Raw genomic sequence first — 10,852 nt, forward strand, 5'->3', positions numbered from 1 at the left:
CATTGAGTACAATTGCACGTATACAAAAATGATACATCCAGCTGTGACGAGCAACACTTGAGAATAGGAAGCAACGCAACATCCCACTCTGCGATCAGTCAAGCAACGGTTTTTAAGAACGGTTTGTTCGCCAACATGCACGAATGTATAGTTTACAACATCTGATTCTCTTATCAGTACCATCATCTAAAAAAATTGTTGTTAGCATCCACATTCCACAGGATACATAAAATACTTGATACTAGGCATGCGATCCAGAGAGGGTGTACTGCGACAGGCTCTAGCTCTTTTCTCCCCCCCACGAAAACTGGCAAACCAAACTCAAATAATGGTTCCAGCCCAAGGCGATATAGCCATGTCACCATGCCTTCAATCCTGCCAAGATGCAGATAAGCAGAGACATGGTGTGAGAAAGCACTAGCCACAAGGAAAACAATTTATTAAGTATGCTTGTGCACACGTCGGACATTAGGTCATTACCTCTTGAATTGGGGTGCTTTCGTCATCTTGTTTCTGCCCATCAGCCTCACCCTCCTGGTTCTGACCATCTGTATCCATCTTCTCAGCTCCCTCTGAAGCTTCAGCCATGTTTGCATCAGGCTTGGGCACTGCAAATTCAGCAGGAACTTGGCCAGTGCTTAATACCTGAACACGATGATCCACAAAGTGTTGAACGAAGCTATCAGTACACAGTTAGAAGCCAAAGCTGCAAAGAGCATGAGAACAAAGTCCTTGGGCATTACCTGCTCTAGCCTTGCAGCTTCCTCAAGAGTGTGAGCATTCACAATAGCAGCCTACAGATATACAACAGCTTTGTCAGCAAATAAACAAGCAGAACTATTCGGTAAAACACACAATGGGAACACCAAGAGAATACTGCGCAAGCTAGGAAATGATTTGGAAACAAATTATTACCTTGATAGCTGTGATTTGTTCAGGAGTTGGAGCAACTACTTTAGGACCTTGCGGCTCCATTGTGATGTCCTGAGCATCAGGCAGACCAGGAGTAAACGTTTTGACAGCTACCTTCTTTGCCTCTTCCTCTGCCTCCTTTGAGTGAAACTTTTTCGCTGCGGCAACTCTCTCCTACAAAACAGAAAGAAATGTCTCCCAAGGGAACTCAGAAACAAAAGCAACATGTGCAGACTGGACAATGGAAAAAACATGTCAGCCAAGGCATTCCATGGTGTTAATGCATCTAATTAATGAAAATCCAAAGTCAAAAGAGTTGCTTGTTTGTCCCTTTTGCTGCCAGCACTTCTGGGGTCCATCCCAAAACATATTTTGGAGCCATTCCAAAGGAAATGAACAAACAACCTGTGGGGGAATAAATCAACTAATCAAGCAGCGATGCAGGTTCTGTCTAGGTTTATGTTTTCCAAAGAAGACTCTGTGACAATAAATGCAGCTGAACATAATAAATTAGCTAAAACTCCTAGTCATGTTCGCACAAATGCAAACATGTAGAGAGCACGGAAAGGGTGAATAATGTAACACATGTATCAGATGACATCCTTGTTTAAGTCAAGTAACTTTGAACTTTAGAGTGTTTTTTCTGGACATGGTGACAGGAAGGAGTTAGCACAATAGGGGCCCATCAACAAGTCAAACCACATAAGCTTGCTGATTGCAGCACTAATAGTTTTAAATTCCTTTTGATACCAAAGATTACAAAAGTAGAACATGCAATCTTAACAACAACGAGCGGATTCTATGCAAAGTACTTCAGTAGACATTAGACAATTAGTGCTAACCGCTCGTCATAACTAACCCAAAATAAGAAACACATAATCATTTGTTGTACCAGAACTAAGGAAAACACCAAGCAACTAAGGGTTAATCTTAAAAACTATCAGTGGCAGATTCATGGATTAATAAAAAAAAATGAACTCCAGATAAGCTATTAAGCACAGAAGTTGACAGCAATGCATGAAATGTGTGACAAATATTCATGCAAATGATTGACATCTCAACATCTTTATATGCCAAAAGATATTGCTCACCTGTTGTTTCACTTTCTTGAAATCCAGCAAACGCAAATGCTTCAATTTATGGATCACATATAGCCTGTAGTCTGGCTGCTTAGTTACAGTATTATCCAGTAAGCTAAGGAATTGTAGCTTCGGAAGAGATGCCAGCGGATCAATCTCCGCAAGATTTGTCAGACGATTGTTTGTGAGCACCAGCGTATGAAGCTTTGGCAAAAACTCTGCATGGAAAGAACCAAGAAAAAAGGTGAAACATGGAGCAAATATGGCAGTTAGAAAACGCGTGTTGAGAATACAAGAGTTCTTACCACCAAGATTGGGATTGATACGTGTGATTCTGTTATTGTTAACTAGTAGAGTGCCAAGGCGATTCAAGTATGGGAAGTTTTCAAGCTTGACAATCTCATTGTCTGACAAGTCAATTGTATCAAATTGGTCCTGTTAGAGAGAGAATGAATAGACATGGTGTTAAGAAAAGCTAGAGAAGGAACCCATAAAGCTAAATACTATTCCAAATCAGTTTTAAAATTTATTATTCCTGTCCAACCAATTCAAACAGCACAGTATCAAGTCATTGATATGCCCTAAATGAAATCACCGTGATGTGGACCAGCCAGACCCCAAAATAAATTGGATTGGGCACTATATTAACACAGAAATTACACAGGCCCTTTAGACCCCTCGAATGAAACGAAAATCAGAACAGATCCTGAACTATTAGACAACCTCTCACTTTAACAATTCCATGGAAGAAAGCAGGTATGCATATATACATATACATAGCATAAAAGATGTTTACACAGTAAATACAGCACCAAAGTTGCAAGTAGCAATTCCTATGGTACAGGAGGCATCTACGTGCACCACTAAAACATAGACCACCAGTCCTCCCCTACTATACTAGTACAAATGTATGAGGCCCTTCGCCCCCTAAGCTGGTTGAGCAGAGCATTGGGATTGATTGTCCAAGACAGTATCTCGATACAGAAAATACAGCTCCCTTTGGTTTACCCACCAGGGGCGGTTCTAGAGTAGTAGCATGGGGGGACAGCTGTCCCCCCAAATTTTTTTGAAAAACATTTAATATGTATATGTATACTCTTTAATAATATATATACATATATAATACATTGTTATACATAATTGCTAGTCTACTCAGCTTATATAACAACTTTAACACTCTATATTCACAACTATTTTATCACCGTTTAGTGATCTAATTATGTTATGTTCATATCGATGAACTATATCGTTTTCGTTCGTACCCCCATGATTAAAATCCTAGATCCGCCACTGTTACCCACCAATCAAATGCTCAGTCTATTAAAAAAATGCATCCACTAGGTCAAAACATTTACCACCCAATATTCACTTCAAGAGAAGCAAAATCCGTTTACTTGGAGCCTCCTGGGTTTTACGAACTACGGTGAAAACAAAAGTGAGTGGAAGTGGCTGTGACAGCCTGACAATAACATACTGACACTACTGTAGTAACTAACATTGCTGTACCAACTTCAAGGAATCGAACCTACAGACATGCGTAAAGGAAGTATGAGAGGTAAGGAAGAAGACGGCGGAGCTCACCTCGGTGGCTCCGAGATTCTCGATGACGGCGATCTTGTTGCCTGCAGCGAATGGGGAGGAGGAGCAAGGGTTGTGAGCTTTCGAAGAGCAGGACACAGAACCCTAGATCTAACTGGTTGGGGAGGGAGGGTGGGAGTGGGCAAACCTCGGAGGTCGAGCTCGCGCTCCTTGATGGCGTTGAAGAAGTGCGGGCTCTTCCATATCAGGTCGGCGGTGAGCCTAACCATGGCGGCTGGGAGAAAGCAGCGGCAATGGCGGCGGCCGCCGGATGTTGGGAGATACGGGGTCGGGGAAGATGGGGGAGGGAGTCGGCGAGGCCGAGATAGGAAAAACCCTAGTGGCGGGCGCGATTGCAAGCAGGGTGGGGTGGCCGGGTGGGCAGCAGTCTCCACTCTCCAGTTGGTCTCGGTCCCGAACGCGTCGTTGGGCTCGATTTTGGTTTGGACCCAAACTCGACGACCCAAGGCCTTTCCAAATTTTTTTGCAAAACAGGTACCGTAGCACTTTCGTTTGTTTGTGACAAATATTGTCCAATCATGGACTAACTAGGTTCAAAAGATTCATCTCATCAATTCCGACCAAACTATGCAATTAGTTTTTATTTTCATCTATATTTAATACTTCATGCATGCATCTAAAGATTTGATGTGACGGGGAATCTGAAAAATTTTGCAAAATTTTTTGGAAAGTAAACAAGGCCCAAAGCTCTTTTCCTTTTCTTTTTCCCTCCAACCCGAAGCTATTTTTTTTAACTTTCCGTAACTCAAATGAAAACTCAGTGAGTAGTAAATAGAGAAAAAATAGAGAGAAGAGTTTCCATGACGTTGAATCTTGGCACGCTAATTGGCTTATAGACATAGTTAATTCATGTAGTTTCTTTACCGTCGAGCAACCACAAAGCTGACTTTTCTAAGGTCAATATTAATAATGAATTTCATGACGTTGTTTTCAACACTGCCATATCACGTGGAATGAAATAAAACTTCAATGAAACATTCATTCTCAATGGAGAGTTTCATTTAGTGTTTTTTAAAACAATTAATTTCAAGACTCATAAAGAGTTGGTAACCGTACCAAAAGAATTTTATCTAAATGGAACTCATTTCTTAAATGAAACTCACTTGAAACTTCCATTAAAACTGACCTAAGAGTTGTTTTATTATTAATAAAGTATATTTTAAGGTACTATTACAGCTATCATAGTAAGTCAAGGACAATAGCAATTTTCATTTTAAAACTGGTATTTACATAGACGTCGTAGATCAGCAAGTGGAATTGTTTAGTTCCGAAAACTTTTTGGTTTTCGGAGCTATAGCATTTTTATTTTTATTTGACAAATATTGTCCAACCATAGAGTAACTAGATTTAAAAGATTCAACTCGCGATTTACAGTAAATTGTACAATTAGTTTTTATTTTCGTCTATATTCTATGCACGTGCCGCAAATTTCGATGTGACGGGAAATCTTGAAAAAAAATTTGGGTTTTGGGTGAACTAAACAAGGCCTCAAAATTGCACATATTTGAATTTTGAACTATACATTAATATATATTTTTTGAAATGAAAAGGACACAATACAAGAGAGGGGGTGGTGCGGTCGAGAGGGAGTGCGGCCTGCAAATGACAGAGCGGCCCCACCTGTCGGCGCGATTTTACCGTGGAGGGGGCGACGGACCATCGGACTGGGAAGCAGTTCCAGTACAAACTCGGAGGGAAGAGAAGAGGCCTCGGTGGCTACCCTGCCTGCCTGCCCAACAAAGCCCTACCTGCCTGCCCAACCTTCTTCCCCCGCAAGCAAAGCGAAGCAGCCCAGCAGATCTCCTCGCCGCCTACCGTCTCTTCCTCCACAGCTTCCCCGGATCCGGCCATGGTGAGCCCCCAGCCGCCCTCCTCCCACACCTGCACTCCATCCACATCTCGCCCGTCCGCGCTCCACCCCGTTTCTTAGTGTTTGTGCAGCCCGGCAGGCGCAGGCCGCGCCCTCCCCGCCTAGGGTTTCGATCCCGCGTCGATTCATCTGCTACCTCGCGGTCTGACTTTGCTCTTGCTGGATGAGTGCAGGAGGGCGACAGCACCAACCTCGACGCGGCGATAGAGTCGCTCCTCAATGTCGAGAAGCAGATGAGGCTGGCCGGCGATGTCGCCGGCACGCGGAAGGCCGTCATCGACATCGTCGAGCTCTGCTACAAGGCCGGCGCGTGGAAGACGCTCAACGACCAGATCGTTCTCCTCTCCAAGAGGAGAGGCCAGCTTAAGCAGGTTCGGCTCTCGAGAGTTCACCGCCTTGCTCTTACATTACATCTTCGATTGCTTTACGTAATTAGTATATATATATATATATATATATATGTAAGTAGTCGTTTTTCTTATACGAAGGTGGAGTGCTCTTTAAACTCTAAAATTTCACTGAATAACGTGTGATTGAAGTGGCTGAAGAACTGCTTTGCTACTGTAACTTTGTTGTAACACTTGGTGCTGACAGTAGCTATTGGTTTGAGGGTTGATCCAAACATCTATTGAACTCTCTCTGGTAAAAGAAGCTAGACTTGAGAAAGCTTTCTGAATCGAAGTTTGCCTGATTAAACTAATGTAGTGGTTGGAGGAAGTATGGCTTATCCATCCTCCTGCAGTCATAATTATCAAGAATACTAGGAATATATGATATCTTACTATTATACATTCTTTCTACTTGCAGCGTCCATTGATTTTCAGAACATCTTGTGTTTTTGTTTTTGGAGGAAGTATGGCTTATCCATCCTCCTGCAGTTGTAATTATCAAGAATACTAGGAATGCATGATATATTGATATCTTACTTTTGTACATTCTTTCTATTTGCAGCGTCCATTGATTATCGGAACATCTTGTGTTTTTGTTTTTTTTTATTTGGTGTAGTTCTACTTAACAATACTGACTGATTTTCCTTTCAGTAAATTTCACTGGCGGTCCTCAAACTTGTCCCGAGTTCTCATATAGGTCCCGGTACTTTTAAATTGCATATTCAGCTCCCTAAACTTGTTCCGAGTTCTCATCTAGGTCCTGAGACTTTCAAATTGCATATTCAGTTCCCTAAACTTGTTCCGAGATCTCATCCAGGTCTTCATACTTTTAAATTGTGTGTTTAGCTTCCTAAGCTTGTCTCAAGTTCTCCTCTAGGTCCCAAATTATGCATTTAGCTCCCTAAACTTGTCCCAAGTTCTCATCCCACTCCTAGTACTTAAAAAATGCACGCCCAACTCCCTAAAATTTTATTATTGTACCATTCCGATCCGCACCCTTCCCACACAATGCGTTGCACGTGCATACTAGCTTCCTAGGACCTGCTTAGTTGCTTGGCCGTCCTTGTCGTGCTTGCCTTACCACATCCTAGCCAAGCCTTCGCCGCTATGGTCCTCGATTACGCTCGACTCGCTCGTGCTCCATCGAACTGCGGCATCGGCCGTTGTCTCAATACAATCGCATTTACTATAGTGCAGTAGGGTGAGTGGAGCATGCATCATGGTGTCATGGCAGTGTGAGGCGAGTACAAGATGGCCTAGCGTGGCAACATAGGTGCAGCACCACACCAATGATACAACATAGTAGGCAGGTTCGGGGTAGGATGTCGAGTATGGTGCAGTGTTGCGTTGCTACGTGGGTAAGGCGGGCATGCATGCGCGGTTTGGCGAAGGTGAGTGTGCAATTTAGGGACCTGAGTGTGCAATTTAAAAGTACCGGGACCTGTACGAGAACAACTTTAAGGAGCTAAATGTGCAATTCAAAAGTACCGGGACCTGGATGAGAACTTAGGACAAGTTTAGGGAGCTAAATGTGCAATTTGAGAGTACCGGGACCTGGATGAGAACTTAGGACAAGTTTAGGGAGGTAAATGTGCAATTTGGGAATACCGGGACCTAGATGAGAACTCGGGACAAGTTCGAGGACCGCTAGTGAAATTTGCTCTTTTCCTTTTTTTTACATGCTGCTCACCATTCTTCTGTGTTGACTATGAAGCATGTGCAATCCAAACGCTCTCATCCATGGCCATAGTGATGTTTACATGCATGCTAATGCAATTCTCTTGAACTGTTATCCATTTTGTTGTTCGTTAGGGTACTTGTTTTCTTAGCCTCAGTGAATAATTGCACTTCTGGAGTTTGCATTGTTCCTATCCATTGTTGAACAACCACAATGTGAAATCTTTATCTGCAACATTTTGCTTTGACCTTTAGTTGCTTGGACATGCAGTTGCTAGTTCTTGAGTCTTATTCACAATTATCTTGAGCAGTGTTTTGCCCATGACCAGAACACTTTAGATCAATCTATTAAGTGTAAGTAGTTCTTTATTACTTTGCTTTCAAATGGGAGCCTATGCAGTACCAAAGCATTACTCTTAACTATTATCTTGTTTTTGCAGATTCATAAGTCATCTTTGTCCATTTGTTTACCTATAAATTGATAAGCATATAGAAAGGCACACTAACTATGTATGTCACATGCTACTTTTTTTACTGTACACTTATATTACTGTCATTTATGTTTATCGCAGGCCATTACTGCCATGGTTCAAAAAGCAATGGACTACATTGATTTGACACCAGACACTGACACACGCATCGAGCTAATCAAAACACTGAGCAGTGTCTCTGCTGGCAAAGTAAGAAATTTCCATCTATGATTTTGTATTACTTTTAAGATTCATTGTTTTTATGTCTGTAATCTCACAGTTGTTCATCTACAGATTTATGTTGAGATAGAGAGAGCAAGATTGATCAGAAGACTTGCTAAAATCAAAGAGGAGCAGGGACAGATTGACGAGGCTGCCGATTTGATGCAAGAAGTTGCTGTAAGTTTGCACTGCACTAGAATTGAGGACATATGACAATGTTTCTGCCATTCTTTAGTACTGTTTGTCAGTTCTGACCATCCATGACTGTCATGGACTAACAAGCTGTTTATCAGGTCGAAACATTTGGCTCCATGGCCAAGACGGAAAAAATTGCTTTTATTCTTGAGCAGGTATTATGCCAATCTATTATGTTAAATACATTGTATTCTTACTAAAATTCTGATTCATGCAAACCTTTGTTGTTACAGGTCCGGCTATGCCTGGATCGGCAAGATTATGTCAGAGCACAAATTTTATCAAGGAAAATTAGTACTAGAGTATTTGAAGCAGATCCATCGAAGGAAAAAAAGAAACCAAAGGAAGGGGACAATATTGTTCAGGATGCTCCTGCAGACATTCCATCCCTACTAGAATTGAAGCGCGTCTACTATGAACTCATGATTCGGTATGTGATGCTTCTCAATCTCAATTAGATTAATGCACTACTAGCATGCTATCTGATTGTCATTGTCATTATTGGTTCGTCTACCTGACTACCTCTGGAACCCCCAATTTCTTTTTTCTATTTAACGCTATGGTTCATAACTACATTTCATATTGGAGCCAATCATAATTCTTCGTTGTCTCTTCGCAGATATTACATGCACAACAATGATTACCTGGAAATCTGCCGCTGTTACAAGGCGATTTATGATATTCCAGCGATAAAAGAGGATCCAACAAAGTGGATACCGGTACTCTGTCAACTCTCAACATGTGTATACACTCCCCCTAACCCCATTCCACCAATCCCTTAATTATCTGACTACCCCTTTGCAGATTCTTCGGAAGATCTGTTGGTACTTGGTGCTAGCACCCCATGATCCTATGCAATCTAGCCTTCTCAATGCTACTCTCGAGGACAAAAACCTTTCGGAGATTCCCAATTTCAGGTACATTTGTATGTTCACAAAATTAGTCTCATAACTCCAGGCAGGCTTATCTCAATAATCACTTATTTTTTTCCTGTTGTGATATGATGTGAAAAAAGGCTATTGCTGAAGCAGCTGGTTACCATGGAGGTCATCCAGTGGACAACTTTGTGGGAGTTCGCCAAGCACGAATACGAGAACGAGAAGAATCTTCTCGGAGGAGCTTTGGGTGCCAAAGCTGCAGAAGATTTGAAGCTGAGGATTATCGAACATGTATGTATTCTTGCATTGTGTTTGCTCTACATTTTTTTTTTTGTGCTTTACATGCTTGTCCACTGAACCTGACTTTTTGCTCTGTTCAGAATATCTTGGTCGTGTCCAAATACTATTCGAGGATTACCCTCAAGAGGCTTGCAGATCTTCTTTGCCTGAGTTTGCAGGTTTGTATTTTTCACCTTTGCATCATATAGTATTTTCTTTGTGATGCCAAGTGTGGCATCTTGTGTTTAAATGTCCAAGTACATGACAATCACCTGAATTATGAAGCATTTTATAGCTGCAGTTGCAGCTGAGATATCTAACTAGAACTACACATTACTCTTTTCAGGAGGCAGAGAAGCATCTTTCAGACATGGTGAACTCAAAAGCTTTGATTGCGAAGATTGACAGGCCGATGGGAGTTGTCAGTTTCCAGACGACTAAAGATTGTAACGGTGTACTTAACTCATGGGCTACCAACCTCGAGAAGCTTCTCGACCTGGTCGAGAAAAGCTGTCACCAGATTCACAAGGAAACCATGATCCATAAGGCGGTGTTGAAAGCTTGAGTGTTTGTGTTTGCCCATTTTGGTTTAGGTCTCCCTGGTAGCCCTGCCGTGGTGTTAAGATAGTGTAACGGCAGGACTCTGAATTGAGACTATTTCAGATTAACCGGTGGTGTCAAGTGGAAGATCATTTAAGATGAACCAGTGTTCTGTCAAATGAATTACACATGGACAGGATAATAATTCTCTGTATCTCAAGAAACCAGTCGCCGTAGAGTAATTCTGGATTCGTGTCCTGATGGGAGATTTTGGTTGAATTCGTTGGTCCTTGGTGGCACTTGTTACGGGTCACACATTCTATAACAAACTAACATTGTTTGTTTTGCTATCGTTGTTGGACGGAGACACGCTGGTGAGTGACTGAGTGTGCTGACCATTGTACCCTGCATGAACCTTGCTGTCTCTGATCAAATCTAAAAGCAGTGCCACCTCCCAAACCAGCCTCGTCTCTACGCTGAGTCTGAATGCTGAGTTGGCACTCTTTTTTTTTTTTTTTGAAAACCTAAGAAATCATTCATGTATTATATTAGGGGCTTGTTTGCCAACTAATTTGGAATGATAAAATGCAACATATCAAAAATTTTAGGGTTTATGTTTAGTTTATTCAAAATGCAGAATTTGCTGTCCTTGCTATGGTGTCTTGGCACCTTTTTTTAGTTTTTTTTCCTTTTGAAGTCAAAATCCATAATGGAGTATGACAATTATTTTGCTAAAACTTTT

General features: G+C 41.7%; 2 protein-coding genes across 2 annotated transcripts; one reads left to right on the forward strand and one right to left on the reverse strand.

Moving 5' to 3' along the window:
• LOC8061406 (U2 small nuclear ribonucleoprotein A') lies at positions 58-3,980 on the reverse strand. The gene is made up of 8 exons (XM_002466047.2): positions 3,718-3,980; positions 3,573-3,613; positions 2,297-2,426; positions 2,004-2,209; positions 916-1,086; positions 744-794; positions 481-645; positions 58-375 (listed from the first exon to the last, which is right to left on the reverse strand). Exons 1-8 carry the CDS (start codon positions 3,797-3,799, stop codon positions 370-372), a joined length of 852 nt encoding a protein of 283 aa, XP_002466092.1. The 5' UTR covers positions 3,800-3,980; the 3' UTR covers positions 58-369.
• Positions 5,270-10,458, forward strand: LOC8061407 (26S proteasome non-ATPase regulatory subunit 12 homolog A). Its single transcript, XM_002463463.2, has 11 exons — positions 5,270-5,442; positions 5,634-5,831; positions 8,099-8,206; positions 8,291-8,395; positions 8,512-8,568; positions 8,647-8,843; positions 9,033-9,132; positions 9,218-9,330; positions 9,429-9,582; positions 9,672-9,749; positions 9,917-10,458. The coding sequence occupies exons 1-11, from the start codon at positions 5,440-5,442 to the stop codon at positions 10,133-10,135; spliced, it is 1,332 nt and encodes a 443-aa protein (XP_002463508.1). The 5' UTR covers positions 5,270-5,439; the 3' UTR covers positions 10,136-10,458.

This window comes from Sorghum bicolor, chromosome 1 (assembly GCF_000003195.3).
Source record: "Sorghum bicolor cultivar BTx623 chromosome 1, Sorghum_bicolor_NCBIv3, whole genome shotgun sequence".
NCBI classification, from domain to species: domain Eukaryota; kingdom Viridiplantae; phylum Streptophyta; class Magnoliopsida; order Poales; family Poaceae; genus Sorghum; species Sorghum bicolor.